Source organism: Natator depressus, chromosome 14, assembly GCF_965152275.1.
Source record: "Natator depressus isolate rNatDep1 chromosome 14, rNatDep2.hap1, whole genome shotgun sequence".
Taxonomy (NCBI): Eukaryota; Metazoa; Chordata; order Testudines; family Cheloniidae; genus Natator; species Natator depressus.
Window position 1 is genome coordinate 26,338,574 of NC_134247.1, and position 22,956 is coordinate 26,361,529.

Consider the following 22,956-nt stretch of genomic DNA (forward strand, 5'->3'; position numbering starts at 1 on the left):
GATTTTGCAGCAGTCTCCCTCGATGGTACTTTAACAGATAAGGTTAATAGGTGCTTGTCAGTGATAGGCTTTAGTTGTTAACAGCAGGGAGTGTGTTCACTGGGCTAGGTGATGAGTCTTTCTTGTGCAGCTGGTTCTGCTGCGTGGAGCACTATGCTGAACAGTACAGGGCATATTATACGTGATGCAGCAAAGCACAGTCAGATAGCGACCCTGGCTTCTGCCAATGATCTGAAAAGTCCATCCAGGTTATAAGCTGTGTCGTTTCTCATCATCATGATAATAAAATGCTGATGGAATAGAATTGTGAGATACAGATACATCATTGCTTCTCTTCAAATACAGAACAAAAAAATTGCTGAATACTTCTGCCTTTTGTGTATCGTGGTTGATAATTTTATGTCCTTATCCTATCATAATGGCACTATACCATTGTTTGGATTTCATTTGCTTTTGACACATTTAAAGAACTGCTTCTTACTGGCATAGATTTTTCATTGATATCTTTATCAGTAGTTTGCATTTCCTAACTGTTGATGACTAGTCATTGCTGTCAGCTTCCTCATTTTTCAATTTTGTTTGTTTATATTTTAATTTCCTTCTGAACCGGAATGATTTTTTTAACCAAAGAAGCCTTCTTATATCATTGTAGCGTTGTGGGGCTTGGGGGCCATGAACAGAGCATTTCTGTGAATGTTGCTGATATAGTGTGGATTATAAAGACTTGGCATATTTGCAAGATTGGGAAAGTCATTCTCAGGGGTTGAGGACTGTGGGAGGCGCTTGTGAAGATACTGGTGGTCTAAAAGTCAGTTGCGACTCTGAAGAATTTGGAAACCGCTGCATTAGAGGATTGTTGCCTGAGGGGCTGTGGAGGGAAGCTGGGTTTTGGGAGATAGCAGATGGCTTGGGGTACAGGACTACAGACCATGTTCCAGGTTTAAGGGGCAGTTTGGGGGCAAGCATGGAGATACTTGTGGAAGGAGTGCACAAAGAGGGAGTCAGAACTGTCCAAGCACAAGATGTGCACAGGAGAGTTCAGGGACCTAGCAAAGAGATGCAGCTGGGCGTAGCATGGGAAAGAGGCCATGGAAAAAGAAACCTGCTCTTTCTGTTCTTTGATCAGCTCCTGGAGACACTGGACCAGCTGCTTACTGAGCTTGCAAATTAAGTTCCTTGGAATGTCTCTCTCCACCTGTGCAAGAGTATTTAAAGCAAAGTTGTCAACCTCGGCTGCTGGTTTCCTTGGTAGTAAGGACAGGAAGAGTCAGAGCAGCCTTGGGTTTCTTGGAAAATCCACATCTCCTGAAGCCCATTCACAGTATGGAAGCAAGGAAGGGAAGAGGCCCGACAGGCTGAGCCAAGGAATAGAGCAATGGTAGTGGGAGCTCTCTTAACCATGGACTCACTCCTGTTCCCATTGAAGGCAAAGGTGAAACTTTTGTTGACTGCGGTGGGAGTCAGACTGAGCCCAGTGTGCAAGAGTATGTCCAAGATGAGGGGCCTGTCGGTAAGGTAAACCAAGGCAGGGTTTGTGCTCAGTTCCCTTCCTGGGATTCCAGGGATGGGTGAAGTTTGGAATCGGCTTGGTTCTCAGTCTGTGGAAGCCAGGGGTCCTCCCCCATCTCTGCCTCCATGGCTCCAGCGTACGGTAGTCTCATGCTCCTGTGGGGTTCGGAGGGCCAGCGTGCTGTGTGAGTTAATGCCAACCTGGCCATTGTGGCTTCCATTCCCACAGTGCCAGGGACGTCACACTATAGAACCAGAAGCTGTAGACACTGTGACTATAGCACAAGGATGGCCAAACTGCGGCTCATGAACCGCATGCGGCTTTTACAGTTAAAGTGTGGCTTGCGAGCCCCCCCCGCCCATTCTCCACCTACCAGACTTGGGAGAGGGGGAGAGCGGCTCGGGACCTCTGCTTTTCAGCAGAGTGGTGGGGTAGAGGCTTCTGACCAGAGGGGAGAGTGGTCTCGGGGCTTCAGCCCCACAAGTTGCATCTGCCGGGGCTCGGGGCTCCAGCAGGAGTGGGCTGAAGCCCCAAGCCCCGGCAGGCGCATCCTGTGAGGCAGAAGCCCCAAGCACCGGTCGGTGCGCCTCCGCTCTTGAACTTCTGAATATCGTTGTATGCGGCTCGGAGGGTCAGTGAGTTTGGCCACCAATGCTATGGTGTATCGCACTGGTTTTCAAACTTTTTAGGTTGCACCCCTTTCCAAATAATGGAGTCTACCACGTACCCCCATCTGAGATAGCGTCATAATATACATATGATTAGATTGCCAAGTCTTACTAAATAAAATGCATTGTCCACCATTACAGGATTTTTCTCACATACTTCCTGACAAGAGCATGCATACCCCCTAAGGATAAAGGTACCCATTTGAAAACCACTGGTGTATTGCAAAAAGAAAAGGAGTACTTGTGGCACCTTAGAGACTAACAAATTTATTTGAGCATAAGATTTCGTGAGCTACAGCTCACGTCATCGGATGCATTCGGAAGTATTGTGTTATGTTAGCATGTGACCATGTCATCCAAGTCGTATTTTGATAGTGCATATGCACAATGGCAGAGTAGAAGGTGTGCACACACCCTTGACACTGGTATTTCCTGACTTGTGGCAACTCCCTTTGTAATCACAGGGTTGCATTCATTTTGGGATTGTCATTTAATTAAATAAACATCCTCATTTTGTCCCAGAGGGCGTTTCACTTGGTCACTATGCCATGCCAACCCACTAATGTCTCTCAAGAGCTCCCCAGTTCACTGCACACAGGAAGCAACGCTTTCATTTTGCCTTTTGACATTTTACTGCTTTTCCCAAGTATTTTTCAAAGGTCCTTTCAGTCTAATCCACTTTGGAGATCAAAGCAAAGAGGGAAAGAAGTGCAGTGTTATAAATCAAGTCCAAAAGAGTGTTAAACTATTCTCTATCTGCTGTAAATGGTCCAATGTACAGGGACTGAGAGTTGTTCGCCAAATCCTCCTTTGTTCTGGGTGTAGAGGACAAAAGATGAAAGGCTTAACTTCAAGAGACTGGCCACATTAGAGGATTGTCCTAGGATTCTCTGAAAATCCCTCCAGCTGATGATAGGATTTGATCCAACAGCAGCTCCTTGAGGTAGAGGTAAAGAAGTACTTTTGCATTTCATAGTTATTGCTGAGTCACTTGGCAGGAAGTTGTCTCTGTAGAGCCCTTTAACAATTCTAAACATGGATAGACTTTCCACATTACATAAATGTAAAGAGACTGTACAGTGCCTTCCCTTAGAACAGTCACATAGCTGTGCTTAGCATATATCACACAGAGAAGCCTTTAGAGACGCTGGAGTACTTAGGGATGGGAAAGGGAGGAACAAAAAGCCATTGCAAGAGGTAAACAGTTGTTCTCTGCAAATAGCCAAAGGTATTTACCAGGATGGTACTGTTAGACATGTACAGTATAAAACCCCTGGAGTGTGTTTTCCATTGCAGTGCTGCTCTTTAGAGAATTGTTCCCATTTCATGATATGATGCGAGAGAGACCTTTAAAATATTATTTTAAATATAAAATTTAGCCCCCTGGAATCCCTGTGATAGAGGAAAAGTTGAGTGAGGGGAAAAAGGAGAAAAAGGACAAGCTGGAAGAGATAACTGAAGAAGGGGTTGTTGGCACAGTGAAGAGCTGGAGCCTGCAAAAGCCTATGAGCACTGAGCAGTCCCATTGATTTTGCTGGGGCTATTGGTAGATGATATACTGAGTACATATAGAACAATGTATTGTATAAATCTCTTGGATACCACAGTGATCAGCATGTCAAGACAGAGATTAGAGTTTACGGCTGCAGTCTGCTTCCTTTCTGCAGCTTTGCCCCATATTTAATCTTACACTTTGTTTTGTTATTGCTCAGTAGCGGCGTGCACAGCCAAGCACTTCATTTGTTAATGTAAGTTTGCTCAGCAGTGCTATGCGCAGCCCAGCACCTCATTTATTATTGTAGGGTTGCTTAGCAGTGTGCACAGCCCAGAGATTGTGATCACTAGACTGTGCATATTGGTTTTCAATTTTAGGATAACTCATCCAAGAACAATTGAACCCAGTGAATTTGGCAATATATCTGAGTATTTTCTCACCACAACTGATCGAGTCTCTACTTTCTATTGAGAGGAAGCAGTTTTCTTGTCGATGTTTTTACTGTCAAATCTTACTGCAAGAAACAAGTAAAGTCATTCATAAGTATTAATTACTTTTTAAAACTCAGACAGCTTTAAAAGAAGTCCCAGGACTCCTCCATCCTCCACAATGGCTTTGAAAACAGCACTTATAACAATAACAAAGAACTTCTTTTTCCCAGTAGCTGAAGATCTGTTTACTGTGGTACAAACCTGTTTCTCCTCCCTTTGTTTAATGGAAAGTCACTTTGTCTGGATCCTGTCTGCCTCATCTGCATGTCCAAGTGCCCATCATTGTAGCTCTGACAGCGTGAGGAGAATCTCACAGCAAGTTCTCTTCCGAATGAGGCCGTATCTGCACATGCGCTACAGTGACACAACTACATGACTGCAGCTAGGCCTCTGTAGCGCCACAGTGTAGACTCTTCCAAGAGCAACAGAAGGGGTTTTTCCATCCATATAGGATGTAAAGGAGTAGAGCAGCGGTAGCTAGGTCGATGGAAGAGTTCTTCTTCAGTACCACAGTGTGAAAAGGCAGAAACCCAGCAATGCATCTGCATTCAGAGGTCACGAGTCCTGGGCAGAGTTCCAGTCCAGTGGTGAGTCTTGGGTGTTCCTGGTCATCTTCGGCACCAGTAACCTTTCCCCAGCAAACTCCTCTGGTGTCCTGTTCTGTCGCTTTCTGCAAAGCCACACAGAGCGACAACCTCCCCACTTAACTAGCTAACAGCGTCTCTCCTTATTCCAAATGCAAAGTCACAAGCTCCAATACTCACGGCCCCACATAGCTTGGGGCAGCAGTGATATTGGGTACAGCTCTGGTGTGTCCTTCTCAGGACATTCCTTCCTGGCAAAGTGCTCCTCTTGGTTCCTGTCCTGGGCTGTCCCTGATCGGCCGCTCTGTCCCTCCTGGGCTTTGGGCAGGTTCTCGGCTGCTTCACTCTGTGAGGGCCTGCTTGCTGCAGCCCTTCTGTCTGGAGTCTCCCTCTCTCCCTGCTTCTCCCCCCCCCCCCAAAAACAAACAAACAAACAAACAAAAAAACCCAAAAACAAAAACAAAAACAAAAAAAACCCCAGCACATCCTCTGCCTGGAACAATCAGCTCTTCCCCCCTCAGGACAAAGATTTAAAGGGTCCATACTCTCTAAACCCCAAGGGGGTTACACAAGTAAAAGGTACTGTGTACATCATCTGAAACTAGATTGAACCAAGAAGCTTCCTACCTTGTTTTTCTGGTACCATGGTTTACCTCTTATCTCTTTGTTCTGGACACATGCATTTCAGGTATCAAAGAGCATGAAGGCACCTCCTAGGTTTGTACTAGGGTAGAACAATCACATCTCTTGTCCTCTTCCTTTGGGACATTCCAATTCAGGCCAGTGAGAGTAACTTCCTTTCTGTTGCTATGATAAACCAGTCATCTGTCCTGATTTTGTCAGCTTCCCTATTTGCTCAAGCCAAAACTTACTTCAGTGAATGCAAGGGGTTATGGGATACTTAGCATAAGTGAGCAGGTTTATGTAAAAATCATAGTCCATTTAGGCTATATAACTGCTGTAATATTTGTGCTTAATGCATACTAATAACTATATGGTGTGGATAACACACACTATTAATATATGTATCTATGCTAGCCAGCATATATTAGTCAACAGATATGTACGCCCTATCACAATTTCCATCTCTGAAATTTGTAAGGCGGCCACTTGAAGCACAACTTGGGCCATGTCTACACTACAAAGTTAAGTCTACTTCATGTAATTCAACATTGAGCCTCCAATTTAAGCAAGTTGATCTTGTGTGTCTACACTACGCTCATTGTGTCAGCAGAGTGCATCCTCACTAGCAGGGCTTGCATCGATGCACAGAGCACTGCACTGTGGGTAGCTATCCCACAGTGCACATAGCCAAGTGGAATTTTGGGTTGGGCTTGCAATGCCTTATGGGACCAAACATGGGCGCGGGTGGTTATGGGAACATGGTGTTAGCCTCCCATGATGCACTTACCTCCCTCTCTCCCTCCCTCCATCTCTGAAATCAACTGCAGACAAACCAAGCCTTATTTGTGCCTTTTTTTGTAAGCTTGGGTTACCCACGTGGATGCCACAGCATGCTAAGCATGGACCCTGCTCAGCTGTACACCGTTGTTGTGAGCATTACAAACACCTCACACTTTATCCTGCAGTATTTACACAGCTGATACAGGCACCGCCACATGGAGCAATGTGATGCCATGCAAGCGCCCTGCTGGAAGCCCTAGAGCGGAGCAATTCCATTGCTGGTGACAGTCATGCATCACCTTGACACAGTTGAGCGCCGTTTCTGGGCCTAGGATACAAGCTCTGACTGGTAGGATTGCATTGTTATGCAGCTATGGGATGATGAGAAGTGGTTGCAGAAGTTTCGAATGTGTAAGGCCACTTTCCAGGAACTGTGTGAAGAGCTTTCCCCGGCCCTGAAGTGCAGCAATACTAAAATGAGAGCTGCTCTGACAGTTGAGATGCGAGTGGGGATTGCTCTGTGGAAGCTTGCAGTGCTAGACTGCTACCGGTCAATGGGACATCAATTTGGAGTGGGTAAATCTACTGTGGGATCTGTTGTGATCAAAGTTTGCAGGGCCATCAACAGACTTCTGCTAAGAAGGGTAGTGACGCTGAGCAAGGTGCAGGACATAGTCAGTGGTTTTACCGTGATGGGGTTCCCAACTGCAGTGGGGCAATAGGCAGAATGCATATCCCTATCTTGGCACCAGACCACCTTGCCAAAGAGTACATAAACCGAAAGGCGTACTTCTCAATGGTGTTGCAAGCGCTGGTGGATCATAGGGGCCATTTCACCGACATCAGTGTGGGATGGTCGGGGAAAGGTGCATGACATGTGCATCGTTAGGAACACAGGTCTGTTCAGAAAGCTGCAAGCAGGCACTTTCTTTCAAGACTGCAAAATAACCATTGGTGATGTTGAAATGCCAGTCGTGATCCTGGGAGACCCAGCCTACCCCTTGCTCCCATGGCTCATGAACCCGTACACAGGCAGCCTGGACAACAGTAAGAACTGGTTCAACCATAGGCTGAGCAAGTGCAGAATGGTGATGGAATGTGCCTTTGGACCTCTAAAAAGGTTGCTGGCATTGTTTGCTTACTACGTTAGACCTCAGTGAAAGTAATATCCCCATTGTTATTGCTGCCTTCTGTGTGCTCCATAATATCTGTGAAACAAAGGGAGAAAAGTTTCCACTGGGGTGGGGGGTTAAGGCAGATCGCCTGGCAGTCAATTTTGAGCAGCCAGACACCAGGGCAATAAGAACAGCATATCGAGGAGCTCTGCATCTCCATGAGGTTTTGAAAACCAGTTTCAGCAATGAGCCAGAGTAATGTGACACTTATCTGTGTTCCTTACCAAACTGTCCCCTCCATTGCATTTTCTCCCCTGTAAACACCACCCCACCAACCACTGGCTGTTGAATGAAAAAATAGCCTTTTCTCCTCAATCCGTTAAGTTTTATTATACACACAAACACACAGAGACAGCAAAGAAAAGTAAGACAACCTGGGGCAAAAGCACTGATAATACTGTGGTGGGAGAAACAAGGACAGCTGGCTTACAGATGCACTGCAATAACTATCAAAGGTCTGGGAATGGGCACCTTCTGGTCCTTGTACCCTCCCCTGGTGTTAAGTGCAAGGGATACCGAATTCCCCCTCCCCCGCCTCATAGGACATTTCGGGGAGGTGGATATAGAACTGGGCGATGATGGCAGCAGGTTCAGCATAGGCTGCAGCATCCAGCTGCCTTTCTTGAACCTCAACCAGAGGCCTCAACCTGTCTGATTGCTCCTTCATAATCCGCAGCATCTCTTCCTGCATGGCACACTCTTGTTCCCTGTTCTCCTGTCTTCCCTGTCCATGTCCTCAGACAGTGTAATCCTCCATGCTCTGAGCTCTGTCTTGTCACTCTGGAGGCATGCATTAACTCATTAAACATGTCCTCCCGAGTCTTCTTTTTTGCGCCTTCTGATCTGGGAACGTCTCTGTCCCAGCGTGCGTCAACAGACAGGTTTTCGGCTGCAAGGAATGCAGAGCACCAGGATAGCATTGACAGTGCATAGATTGTTTCTGGTGCAAGGTTAATTTTTTTTCTTAAAAAAAAACACCCCTCAATACACTCCACTGCAAGCCAAAATGTAATCATAACCACCGGCTACTGCAAGAGTCAGTTTGCTGCTCCAGCATGGTGAGTAAGGCCACGAGGCATGGGCAAGAGGTCTTGTGCTGCTGCTTTTGTGAAGACATCCTTGGGATCCCTTTCCCCTAGCAACCTGAGGAGAGGCACCAGTGTAAAGTCCCCTAAATAGTTTGTTTTTTACAAAAGCAGCACCGGGTTGGGGGGGCAGGGAGACAAACAGGAAGCTCCCCCCCCCTTTTTTTTTCAATGCTGCTTGCAATACACTGTGATCTCTTCCAACCACAACCACGGCACGTTTGGGAAAGCATCGTTGTGTGACCCAAATTTCACCAACGGGGTGGATTACTTGTTGAATTGTTTGCGATTTAAGGGCTAGCATTGAAAACTTCCCCCGTTTCCCCTCGGTGACCCTATGTGATTTCACTCTCCTGAGAGTAACAGAGCAAATGCTGCAAGCGTCTGGGTAGACACCTGGTCCTTATGCTACAATGCTGTGCGCTGCAATGATGCCAGCAGAGGTAATACTGGAGTGGCATGGGAAAGTGCCCTACCATGGTGGATGAAATAAGGCAGCCCTTCCCAGAAGCATCCTGCAAAGGATTGCGGAGTACCTTCATGAAAGCTTCCTAGAGCTCTCCATGGAGGATTCCCGGGCCATCCCCGTGCACATAAAGAGTCTTTTTTCGGAGAGCGCCCTCTGCATGGCTGGAGTGGCCACTGATACCCACTACACCTACTTTTTTGTTGAGATTAAACATACAGAATAATAGCATGTAACCCCTACAGTTTGATTAGCAATGTGCACTCATCAGGCGTGTCTTCCCCAGCATCACGCTCTGCTGCCAACTGGTCCTGTGAAGGGATGGGCTCCAGGATTAAAAACAGTTCTTGGCTGTCAGGGAGAGTGGATCCTCCACTTGCCTGCCTCACATTCTCCTCCTTCTCTTTCTTGTCAGCAACGTCCTCCTTGTTGTTGCTCGAGGTTACCCAGGGCTCCTGGGAGGTATCCACAGAGCGTTTTGGGGTAGTGATGGGGTTGCCCCCAAGAATCGCATGCAACTCCTCATAAAAGTGACGTGTCTGTGGGGCAGAACCAGAGCGACTGTTTGCCTCCTTTGTCTTCTGGTACGCTTGCCGAACCTCCTTTATTTTCACACGGCACTGCTGCGTGTCCCTAGTGTAGCCCTTCTCCCCCATGCCCTGCACAATCTTGGCAGAGATGTCAGCATTTCTTCTGCTGGATCAGAGCTGTGCCTGCACAGACTCTTTTCCCCATACAGCAATAAGATCCACCACCTCCTGTGTACTCCATGTGTTTATTCCCCTCTATTAGGCACTGGTGAGGCCACATCTGGAGTATTGTGTCCAGTTTTGGGCCTCCCACTACAGAAAGGATGTGGACAAATTGGACAGAGTCCAACAGAGGGTAACGAAAATGAATAGGGGGCTGGGGCACATGACTTATGAGGAGAGGCTGAGGGAACTGAGCTTATTTAGTTGGGGATTGGCCCTGCTTTGAGCAGGGGGTTGGACTAGATGACCTCCTGAGGTCCCTTCCAACCCTGATATTCTATGATTCTATGATTTAGTCTGCAGAAAAGAAGCGTGAAGGGGGATTTGATAGCAGCCTTTCACTGCCTGAAGGGGGGTTCCAAAGACGATGGACCTCGGCTGTTCTCAGTGGTGACAGATGACAGAACAAGGAGCAATGGTCTCAAATTGCAGTGGGGGAGGTCTAGGTTGGATATTAGGAAAACCTATTTCAGTAGGAGGGTGGTGAAGCACTGGAATGGGTTACCTAGGGAAGTGGTGGAATCTCCATCCTTAGAGGTTTTTAAGGCCCGGCTTGACAAAGCCCTGGCTGGGATGATTTAGTTGGGGATTGGTTCTGCTTTGAGAAGGGGATTGGACTAGATGACCTCCTGAGGTCTCTTCCAACCCTAATCTTCGATTATTCTAGTTTAGGTATTCCTGAATAACTCCATGTATAGACATTCTTAATCCGGAATAAGAGCACCTTGTTCCTGTTACACTTAATCTGCTTTCAAAGTGGATTAAACTAAAGAGGAACAAGGTGCTCTTAATAAGCGTATTTACACATGGGAATAAGAGTATTCACACATGGGGTTATTCCATTATAGTTATTGCAGTTTGCATTTACGCCCCACTTCAGTCGGAATTAATTTTCAAGTGTAAAAGACAAGCCTGCTAGGTTTTATTGCTCTAACCCTTGGCCTTCCTTGCACTTTCTTAGTTGCTGTTAATTGCTGTGCAATAGCCGCTTGGAAACTGCTCTGGGTGGGCACCTACATGAAGCCTCGTTGACTTCAGAGTGGCCTGTAGAGCATTTGGCAGGACTGGGGCTTTCATTTGAATGCTCTTTGGGCACATGTAAAGCATCCTGTGCAGTAGGAATAACAAAAAAATGTGATTCTGTCAAACACCAAAGGAACCACGTGTGTCTGAGGTGATGTGCAATTTGTAAAACCCTCAGTGCTGTTGCCTGTTGCTTGTGGTTCTGTTTATTCTTTAGAAGTTTGCAGTTTTCTTTGCATCTTTGTTCCATTGTTTCATTATGTCGAGGATGGCATAACTGCTTCATGTTTACTTATTCTCACCTAACAATTAGAGATACAGGTTCATTGCGCTGGATGGCAGTTGCCAGAATCTGGATGCTTTCATTTTTTTGAAAATGGGTACCATATTTGCTTTCATCCAAGCTGTCACTACCTCTTTGTCTTTCCAAATATTATTGTCTATAATTCAGCAAATTCAACAGCTACTTCTCTTGCAGTCAGATGCATGTCACCTAGACTTGCTGCTTTGGACGCGCACAAATTTCACTCACTTGCTTCTTATCAATTCACAAGCATTTAGTTGTTTTTTACCTGCCCCGTCTGACAGGCCTTTTGCTTGGTTTTTGCAGATAAACTGCGTGACTTTTCCACACCCAGACACAATGCAAGAACAGCAGTTGCTGAAACCCACTGAATGGAGCTACTGTGATTATTTCTGGGTAAGTAGGCAGCCAGCCACATGCCACACGCTGCAGCGTCTGAGTTTCAGGAAGAGCGGAACAAATTGCTAGGTTTGTGTTAGAGAGCAAATCAGGATTCAGTGTGGCAAGGCGCTGAAAAAGACACACTGCAGCAAGGAGCAGCACCAACTCTGCTGCATTACTTCTGCAGGGCCTTTAATAAAGCACACAGCACAGCATGGTGCTAGAGGTGCTCTCCAGAACAAAGAGAAAACAAGGGAAAGGCTCAAGGGAGGGACCACAGCTCCTGCAGGGAGAGTGGAGTGTTTGTTAGCCTCAGCCCCAACCACCAGAGCAGGGTGCACTGAGGAGAGAGAGAGCAGCTAAGGTGCTGATGTAACTCCGACAGACCCTGGTCATCAGCAGGAGGGATTGGACCTGGGACCTCTGGAGCTTAGTGCATGAGCCTCTACCTCATGAGCTAAAAGCTGTAAGGCTGTTAGCTAAGGCTGTAGAGCAGACTCATTAATCACTCTCTATGTGGCCTCAGTGCCACTAGATGGGACAGAGCACTACGCCCAGGAGGTGTGTGGGTTACAGAGATAGTCTGAGAGGGCAGGGAAAGCTCCAGCTGGATGGGCAGGTAGGGTGGGCAGAGAAAAGTCCAAACTCTGGTGAGAGGAGTCAGAGGAGTCTCAGTCAATCAGAAAACTGGATGCATGGCAGCAACAGCAAGGAGCCCCAGAAAGGAGGGAGCAAGACACACACTGCAGGCAGAGAAAAAAGCTACCTTAATGGTAAAGAAACAGCAGGAAACCCCTAAAAGAATGCTTCTGTAGACGCACAGTAATTCTTGTGACGGGAGATGGGTCAGAATCTCCTGTAACCCTTCTAGTGAACTGAAACTTTGCTGATACATGAGCCTGGCCAAAGGGGATAAGCCATTTTGAGTAGTTTCATGTTGTATCAGGACTTGCTAATAATTATGATGAGCACCAGGATAGGGACTGGTCCTGCAGCTGTTTCCATGCTGGCAGACTGCACCTTTGCCAAACCAGTTGCAGAACTGGGGCCATCATCTCCTCGTCTGTACTATGGGAGATGAGGCGGATCACACTCTGCTGATGTCAAGCCCAAGGCCAGAAAAGAAGAACGTGTGGAAAATACTGAAGACACTGATGTCTGTTGCACAGGGGATGCTGAGCAGCCCCCCCCCCCACCTCCGAACATTACCTGGGAATCATCTGGATGTAAATCTCAATGCACTGCAGACATGTAGAGAACAAAGCCAGAGTCACTCCAGCTGAAGACTTGGGGACGAGAACCAAAGAATGGAAAACATGTCTAGCTTGCCATACCCTCCCTGTCTCTGTCTTCGCCCATCCCCAACAATCTCGGGAAATGGTGCCAGCCTGAGGATATGAATGCCAGAATGCAGGAGATGTACAGCTGATCAGATAGCTTCTGTCAGAAAATGCTGGCTTAACCAAATCCAAATGTTTTCCGGTTGCGAATCAATTTCATCCTAATTTTCAGTTGGAAATTATCAAAATGTTTGATTTGATTTTATCGTTTTACTTTTATGATGGAACAGAATAGCTGAAATGATAAATGATATGTTTCAGAATATTTCATTTAATGAAAAATTCAGAGACTTCGACTTTGGGTCCCCACTTGGGGCAAAACAAAATTTCAAAGATCTCAGCATTTCCTGTGGGATGGACATACCATTATTTGACGTGCTCCGACAAAGAGTGTCCTTATTCACCATTATTCAGAGCTTCAAAGTGGCATATGGCATAACAGAGCCCGAGGTGATGCCCACCCGAGAGCAGCCATTGTCTGAGGACACCCATGCTCCGAACCAGGTACAGAACCACAGAAAGAGATTGCCCAGCAGATTTAGTAACAGGGCTGCCAATGGCTGACAGTGGTGTAGCTCAAATGGCAAGGAGCCAGAGAAAGATACCCCCAATATGATGAATGACAGAGAGGCCTCTCCTGGTCAGTGAGAGAAGCTATCACTGGTGTCCAAATGACAGACACTGAAAGCTCTAAATAACTGAGAACTTCTTCACTTACCTTCCGGGTTTGTTTCTCGGAAGTGCTAGATGCAAGTCATGTAGCTTATAGGTTAGTGTCTGACATTTGTGCACTTTACTGCACATTGCTATCACAGCAAGGCAATTTCAGCAACACACATTCAGAGCACCCTAGACACATGCCCTGCTTGAGAGGAACCTCTTCCCAAGTATTATGCGCCTGGCTGCGATGGGAGTATAAGTATGGAAAGGGTCTGACATGGCAATACATTCTTTTATGAGCCTATGAATAAGACACAAAATGTGGTTCCTTGCTCTTCTCTTGGTGATCTCATCCACAAACACCGCTTTGATGATCATCTTTACCTATCTATGGTATTTATCTGGCCTACATCACCACAGTATTTGAGTGCCTCACAAATTTTAATGTATTGATTCTCACATACTCCTGTTAGGTAGGGCAGTGTTGTTATCCCCATTATAGAGAGAGAGACTGAGGCCCAGAGACCTTAAGGCCTGGTTTACACCTAAAATTTAGGTCAACCTAGATACATCCCTCAGGTGTGTGAAAAGTTCACGCCCTGAGAAACGTAGTTTAACTTTGACATTGCTAGGTCAACACAAGAATTCTTCCATCGACCTAGCTACTGCCTTTCAATGGTATGGATTTACTACAGAGATGGAAAAACCCTTTCTGTCGCTGTAGCAAGTGTCTACATTATGGCGTACAGTGGCATAGCTGCAGTGCCATAGCTGTGCCACTGTAGCATCTGTAGTGTAGACATACCCTAAGGTTGGACTTTTTAAAGGGGCCTAAGGGAGGTAGGGCCAGATTTCTAAAGCTTTCTCCAAAGATGTTTACATCGATAGGAGTTAGGCACCCAGGTGCTTTTGACAATTCCACAAGGTACCACTTCACATCTTTAGACACCTGAACACCTTTAAGAATATGGCCGTAGGGGTCTTGCCTAAAGTCATGCGCAGAGTCTGTGGCAGAGCAGATGGGAACTCACATCTCCAGCATCCAAGGCTAGCATTCAGCCCACGTCCTCTCTTCATGCTGATGACTCACAGAGCTACTTCTCTGCTCTGGACCTGGCCAAAATGGAACTCCTGATTTCCCACACCCCTCCCCCCAACACACACAAGTCCTTCTGTCTTCCCCTTTTCTCTGTCATGATGGACAGCACCACTACCTTCTCTGTCATTCAAACTAGCAACCTTGCCTCTATCTTTGCCTCAGCCCTCTCTGTCGACCTACACGTCAGCCACGTCACTTGCCACTTCTTCCTGCACAGCTTCTCCAGGATCCGGCCTGTCGTCATGGCGAAAACTCTCATCCAAGTCCTGCTCATCTTGCTTTTTGATTACTGCAGTCTTTACTATATATGTGAGTACAGCATGCAGCACAGTGAGGCAAAAAGCATAGCAATTCTGAAAATATCCCCTTTGCCTATGTGTCAGAGAGATGGGGAGGGGGTGGAGTTAGACATTATTCAAAAGTGTAGGCAAGAGGGAAAGAGAAAAGGCGAAAATGAAACAGAGAGGGGGGCTCCAAAGTCAATGGAATTATCCTAGGGATGAACTGGTCCAAGTAACGAAACAAACAATGATTGAAAGACTGAATGAATGGCATTATTATTAGCCCATGAAATGAGGTGGTCTTTTACACACTGAAAGGGCTATCACACTGGGTACATTCTATCAGGCACTGATGGATTAGATGGTGAGCAGAGGGGAGGAAGTCATTTAATGGTCTTCCGAGATGCATTTCAAAGTGTTTTTAATGTTCTGATCAGATGCTTAGATCCCAGGAGGAGGCTCCTGTGAAGAAAAGCAGCTGTTCCCACCCCTGGAATGCCCTTTTTTGGCAGCATTGATGTAGTTAGGATTCTAGGAGCCTTGGCATGTCTTGTGTTGTTCACGTCCTAGCTGCCATTTCTCTTCCAGGCTGATAAGAAGGATCCACAAGGGAACAACACAGTATCAGGGTTTGAAATTCTGCTCCAAAAGCAACTCAAGGGGAAACAAATGCAGAAAGAAATGGCAGAGTTTGTTCGAGAAAGGTAATTGGAAGCTTTCTGTTGAGTTTAATATTTCTTGTAATCACTTTATTTGCATGAATTGAACACATAGTCTGAACTCTGGAAGTTGTGCATATTTTATGAAACACATACAGATATTTAATTTCATCACTATCCATCCAAACTCTCCAATCTTCACCAAAAAATGTTCTCCTTCAGTGCACCTATTAGCTTTAGACTTCCCATGTCTCTTTAAGGTTTGTGAGTCACTTAACTTGGTGGAATGAGGATAATCAATGGGATGCAGTAATACCAGGGTACAGAACATATAAGAATGGCAGAATAGGTTGTACTGGTGGGGGAGTGGCACTATATGTGAAAGAAAGCATAGAGTCAAATAAAGTGAAAATCTTGAATGAATCAAACTGTACCATAGAATCTCTGTGGATAGAAATTCCATGCTTGAAATATAAGACAATTTAGGTGCTAAAGGAGCATTCAAGGAATACAAGGCCATTGCAAGAAGCTAAATTAATTCTTTGCAGCAGTCTTCACTTCAGAGGATGTGGGGGAGATTCCCACACCTGGGCCATTCTTTTTAGGTGACAGATCTGAGACACTGTCCCAGATGGAGGTGTCAATCAAGTGGATTTTGGAACAAATTGATAAATTAAACAGTAATGAGTCATCAGTACCAGATAGTATTCATCGAAGAGTTGTGAAGGAACTCAAATGTGAAGTTGCAGAACTACTAACTGTGATATATAAACTATTGCTTAAATCAGCCTCTATACCATATGTCTGGAGGATAGTTAATGGTAATGTCAATTTTTAAAAAGGTCGTCAGAGGCGATCCTGGCAATTATAGGTCAGTAAGCCTAACTTCAGTACCAGGCAAATTGGTTGAAACAGAACTATCAGACACACAGATAAACAGGATATGTTGGTGAAGAATAAACATGGTTATTGCAAAGGGAAATCATGCTTCACCAATCTACTCAAATTCTTTGAGGGGTTCAACAAGTACATGGACAATGGTGCTCCAGTTGATATAGTGTACTTGGACTTTTAGAAAACCTTTGACAAAGGTTCTTAAACAAAGGCTCTTAAGCAAAGTAAGTAGTCATGGGATAAGAGGGAAGGTCCTCTCATGGATCAGTAACTGGTTAAAAGATAGGGATCAACAGGTAGAAATAAATGGTCAGTTTTCACAATGGAGAGAGGTAAATAGCAGGGTCCACTAAGGACCTGTAATGGGATGAATGCTTTTGAACATATTCATAAATGATCTGGAAAAGGGGGTGAACAGCTAGGTGGCAAAATTTACAGACAATACAAAATTATTCAAGAAATTTAAGTCCAAGCTGAATGTGAAGAGATACAAAGTGTTCTTATTAAACTGGGTGGCTGGGCCACAAAATGGCAGATGAAATTAAATGCTGGTGAGTGCAAAGTAATGCACACTGGGAAAAAATATGTTACCACTCAAGAAAGAATTGGAGTCATTGTGGATAGTTCTCTGAAAACATCCACTTAATGTGCAACTGCAGTCAAAAAAAGCGAACAGAATGTTAGGAACCATTTGAAAAGTGATAGATGATAAAACAGAAGATTTTATAATGCTCCCATGCTCTGGGTGTCCCTAAACCTCTGACTGACAGAAACTGGGACTGGACAACAGGGAATGGGATCACACAGTAATTGCCCTGCTCTGTTCATTTCCTCTGAAGCATCTGGCATTGGCCACTGTCAGAAGACAGGCTACTGGGCTAGATGGACCATTGGTCTGACCCAGTATGGCGATTCTTATGTTCTTCTAATACCACTATGTAAATCCATAGTACCCCACACCTTGAATACGGCACGTAGTTCTGGTTGTCCTACCTCAAAAAAGATATATTAGAATTGGAAAAAGTACGGCGAAAGGCAACAAAAATTATTAGGGGTATGGAAAAACTTCCATACGAGGAGAGATTAAAAAGACTGGGACTATTCATTTTAGACTAAGAGGGGGTATGTTAGAGGTCTATAAAATCATGAATGATATGGAGAATATGAATAGAGAAGTGTTATTTAGCCCTTCCCTAATACAAGAACCTTATGAAATTAAGAGGCAACAGGTTTGAAACAAAGTACTTCTTTACACAATACACAGTCAACCTTTGGAACTCTCTGCCAGGGGATGTTTTTAATGCCAAAAGTATAATTGGGTTCAGAAAAGAATTAGATAAGTTCATGGAGCATAGTTCCATCAATGGCTATGAGCCAGGATGGTCAGGGATGCAATCCCATGCTCTAGGTGTCCCTAGACCTCCAACTGTGAGAAGATGGGACTGGACAACAGGGGATGGATCACTCAGAATTGCCTCAGAAGCATCTGGCACTGTCCACTGTCAGAACATAGGATACTGGGCTAGCTGAATCATTGGTTTGCCCCAGTATGGCCATTCTTATGGGTCAACAATATCTTTCATCAGTGAGTTCCACAGGTTGATTATAATAGGAGATAAAAAGAAACATTCATGAGTAAGGCCCCACTGGAAAATCTGATGATTTACTTTGCCGTGTAGTGATTCCTTCCATATTTAATATATTTTCACTGCTGTCTGTTTTCTGTAGGATAAAGATTGAGGAAGAATATGCCAAGAACTTGTCCAAACTGTCTCAGAACTCATTGGCTGCTCAAGAAGAAGGGTAAGGAGCCTTTGCACAAAAGGCATTTCCCCTAACTTAGGCACATGCTCTTCTCTTGAAGCCCTCCATAGAGCAATGGGTAATTCAGCCTATTATCCTGGCTCTATTGGGGCGGGGGGTAGAACCTTCTGGAGCAGTAGTCCATTGATTGACAGGATCAGTATGTTTTTAAGAGCAATTGTGCAAAATGTTAAAAATTTTAATCATTTGTGTTTAATATTATAGCTTTTCTAAACTACAGCAATACTTGGGATTCAGCACATGGCAGCATTGCATTGCTGGAATCACAGAGGGATCTGTGCATTAAATGAAGTTGCTGATTACTGACCCTCAGGGGGCCCAGTAGCGTCAGGAGAGAGGGAGATGCAACAGTATCTTCTAATCCTGGGTTCTTTCCTCCAGTGGAGCAAAAGGAGAGACCCTCTCTCCTTTGCACTGTGTCTGCCCTGGGGAGGAGGTAGGAGGCCCAGGAGTGATATGCCGAAGAAGGCAGGGGAGGGCTCATGTACACTGCTTTAGTTTTCCTGCACTAGCACATTTCTGTGCCATTGACAGAAATCACTGATGTGGAGGCCCCGTCACTAGACGTGTTCAAGAGAAGACTGGGAGAATCTTTTGGGAGCTAGAATATAGGGATGCTAGGAGTTGGTTTCACGATTAATGGTCTATATTAAAAATCTTTATAATATAATTCATTTAATAAACAAAAACCATTTAAAAGGGTTTAAAGTAGGGCTGTTGACTCACACAATTAACTCAAAAAAATTAATCGCAATTAAAAAAATGAATCGCGATTAATCGCACTGTTAAAAAGTAGAATACCAATTGAAATTTATTAAATTTTTTGGATGTTTTTCTACATTTTCAAATATATTGATTTCAATTATAACACAGTATACAAAGTAGACAGTTCTCACTTTACGTTGTTATTTTTTATTACAAATATTTGCACTGTAAAAATGGCAAGCAAAAGAAATAGTATTTTTCAATTCACCTCATACAAGTACTGTAGTGCAATCTCTTTATCATGAAAGTGCAACTTACAAATATAGATTTTTTGTTACATAACTGCACTCAAAAACAAAACAATGTAAAACTTTAGAGCCTAAAAGTCCACTCAGTCCTACTTCTTGTTCAGCCAATCGCTAAGACAAACAAGTTTGTTTACATTTACGAGTGATGATGCTGTCTGCTTCTTATTTACAATGTCACCTGAAAGTGAGAACAGGCAGTCACATGGCACTTTTGTAGCTGGCATTGCAAAGTATTTATGTGCCAGACATGCTAAACATTCGTATGGCCCTTCATGCTTTGGCCACCATTCCAGAGGACATGCTTCCATGCTGATGATGTTCATTAAAAAACTTGCGTTAATTAAATTTGTGACTTAACTCCTTGGTGGGGAGAATTGTGTGTCTCCTACTCTGTTTTACCCGCATTCTGCCATATATTTCATGTTGTAGCAGTCTTGGATGATGACCCAGCACATGTTCATTTTAAGAACACTTTCACAGCAGATTTGACAAAAAGCAAAGAATGTACCAATGTGAGATTTCTAAAGATAGTTACAGCACTTGATCTAAGGTTTAAGAATCTGAAGTGCCTTCCAAAACCTGAGAGGTGTGGAGCATGCTTTCAGAAGTCTTAAAAGAGCAAGTCAGATGTGGAAACTACAGAGCCCGAACCAACAAAAACGAAAATCAACCTTCTGCTGGTGGCATCTGACTCAGCTGATGAGAATGAACACATGTTCATTTGCACTGCTTTGGATGGTTATCGAGCAAAACTCGTTATCCAGATGGACGCATTCCCCTGGAATGGTGGTTGAAGCATGAAGGGACATATGAATCTTTAGCACATCTGGCACATAAATATCTTGCAATGCCAGCTACAACAGCGACATGAGAACACCTGTTCTCACTTTCAGGTAATATTGTAAACGAGAAGCGGGCAGCATTATCTCCTGCAAATGTAAACAAACTGGTTTGTCTGAGCGATTGGCTGAACAAGAAGTAGGACTTGTAGGCTCTAAAGTTTTACATTGTTTTACTTTTGAATGCAGTTTTTTTTGTACATAATTCTATATATGTAAGTTCAACTTTCATGATAAAGAGTTTCCACTACAGTACTTGTATTAGGTGAATTGAAAAATACTATTAGAGTACTTTTCTTTTTTTACAGTGCAAATATTTGTAATCAAAAATAAATATAAAGTGAGCGCTGTACACTTTGTACTCTGTGTTGTAAGTGAAATCAGTATATTTGAAAATGTAGAAAATATCCAAAACTGTTTAAATAAATGGTATTCTATTATTGTTTAACAGTGCGATAAATTGTGCGATTAATCACGATTATTTTTTTTAATTGTGTGACTAATTGTGATTAATTTTTTTAATCACTTGACAGCCCTTCTTTAAAGTTAGGTAAGCGTGACAGCCCCCCAGGCAAACACTTCAAACAAAAGAAAGCCAAGTTATGGGACATCTCTTATCTGCGTCTTAACATCACCCAGCACCTTTCTAGTGGCAGTGAGAGATTCCACAGCTTCACAGAGAGCTTCCTTCTACATCCAGTGAAAGAAACATCTTTACACACCACACAGCAATCCCCTTCACTATATAAACACCACACCTTGACTACAAGCTGAGCAGGAGCTGCTCCTATTCAGCACTGCCATCTGTGTGCAGACTCAATGTGTGGTGTGTGTTTCTGGGAGAAGTCTAAGGTTCTGTGCAGGTGGGGTTGGATTCTGTGGAGAGCATTGATGAGTTCATCTACCTAGGCTGCACACAGAGTTCAAACGGCTGCAGCAAACTGGATGTTCTTTGGTGGATAGGACTTGCCACCTCCAGTATGAAGTCCATGTCTCAGTTATGGATGCAGAAATGTCTTTGTACTGAGACAGAATTCATGATCTATCAAACTTCTGTACAACTTGTATTGCTATGCGGGTCAGAAATCTGGATCCTTCTTACAGGCAGACTTGGAGCAGCTAGAAGCATTCCTTAAAGGAAACATTTTTAGTTTATTTTTACTCATCTTCTGAATACTAGATTTACTTGAAATCCTCCAGAAATTCAGCCTTCACTCACAGATTAGGTGTTGTAAATTTGGGGAGGGTACACTTATCTTCATACAGAAACAAAAACAAATCCATAGATTGAATTCCTGCTTAAAATAAAGGATCAAATTCAGTGTTAAGTAAAGAGGAACTGCTGTGTCTCTCTATAGCACATTTAAGCACTGTTCATCTGTCAATCTTAAAACACTTTACAAAGGAGGGTGAGGATCTTTATCCCCATTTTACAGATAGGGAAACTGAGACCTCTTGGCCTCTCTGTAGTTAAGGTTGTCACTGCATTTCTAATAAGGGGCTTTCAGCACTTCAGTCTCAACAAAATTCTCAGGAAATGTCCATTCAGAGTGCAGCTTGCCACATGTCAGCTGGGAGACAGGGCATAGTTTTTTCCAAACCCTGGGTGAATTGGCCTATTCTATTCCAAGATACAGAAAGTTGAAAAATTAGATATTTGTCCCATTTGGCAACGTCTTGTCACTACTTGTTTTTTGTTCCCATGATGTCTGAGAAATGTGAGGCCTAGAAATAATGAGGGATCATCTACAAAGTGCACTAGAGGGGTGTAAATTCTAGTGCGCACTAGCATATCTCCCACTAACTGACCTGTGTCGACCCTGCTGGCACAGACAAAAAGTTCCCTAATGCATGTTAAAATGTCCCATTTCAAACAGGGAGCTTTTAGTGTGCACCAGCAGGGTCCACACAGGCCAGTTAGTGCACGACACACTAGTGCACTCTAGAATTTGCACCCCTCATTACAGACTAATGCATCATGTAGCAAGCCCTGATTGTTGGGGAAATTACTCCAGGGGAGTTAATACTATCAGAAGTATGCTTGGTCCATACATTGTGGACTGCTGAGGTCTGGCCGAGGTTTGATAAGAGTATGAATGATTCAGCAAGTTCCTCAGATCCATGATTGGCTTCCAGATTCTGGTGGAGCTTCCCAGCACAGCGTGGGGCATACTGGATATTAGGAGTAATAAATAAAGTTTTCAAACCCTCACAAGTCTGCAGAGGGATCCAGCATAGCTCATTAATCCTGTGGCACTCCTAAACCTCCCAGAGACAGAACCAGTCATATGAAAGAACTTTAAGAAATCCATAGATGAAATATGGTAGAAAACTGGTTGCAATTCTAGCAAGCAGGAGACCAAGTGTAGTGAGGCGAAGTGGCCTCCCACTGACCCAGAGGGGGAGGGACCACTCACAGAGCCCTGGTGGTGGGTGGAGTCAGGCCCTGCTCACCCCTCCCACCGGCAGTCAGGGGGCAGGACAGGAAGTATAAAAGGCAGGTCTGGGAGCTCAGTTGGGCTGCAGCTGCTGAAGGGGCCAGACACTTCCTGCCTGCTCCCGAGCTGGGAGACTGCTGCGGGCCCTGTGGTGCTGAGGACTGGTCGACGTTGCCGGGACTGCCACTGGCCTTCTACCCGATGATCCAGAGGAACTCTTATGGACCCAGGTTCACTACTGGGGGAGATAGGAAGTAGCCCAGGGGAACTAGACAACTGTCTGGTTAAGAGCTGGCCTGCGACAAGGTCAGTGTGTTGCAGGCAGATCCCCGCTGATCCAGTGGCGGACCCACTCTGCCACTGTTAGGGCGCTGGGCTGGGATGCAGTGGAGATGGGTGTCCCCACTGGCACCCCACCCTGGGGTGGCAGTACTCCCCCTCCTGTAAGCCAGAGGGCCTGCATCCACCTACAGTCCGCCGAGTGAGGACACTAGGCGCTGCTCCTGCCCGAGCTCCCCTAGTCTGTGTTTGGGGTGCTTTAACTCCTTCCCAAGACCCCTAGCCTGCGGTT

General features: G+C 44.8%; 1 protein-coding gene across 9 annotated transcripts in view; it reads left to right on the plus strand.

Annotated features, from left to right (window-relative positions):
* GAS7 (growth arrest specific 7) overlaps nucleotides 1-22,956 on the plus strand; it is a 200,827-nt gene that overhangs the window by 145,719 nt on the left and 32,152 nt on the right. For 6 of the 9 annotated variants that reach the window (XM_074970637.1, XM_074970639.1, XM_074970640.1 and 3 more), the window contains 4 exons: nucleotides 11,264-11,353; nucleotides 14,600-14,746; nucleotides 15,307-15,422; nucleotides 18,000-18,074. In XM_074970637.1, the coding sequence (XP_074826738.1) occupies nucleotides 11,264-11,353; nucleotides 14,600-14,746; nucleotides 15,307-15,422; nucleotides 18,000-18,074 (428 nt within the window). The remainder of the gene's footprint in view (nucleotides 1-11,263; nucleotides 11,354-14,599; nucleotides 14,747-15,306; nucleotides 15,423-17,999; nucleotides 18,075-22,956) is intronic. The other 3 variants (XM_074970644.1, XM_074970646.1, XM_074970645.1) reach the window with 1 other exon arrangement.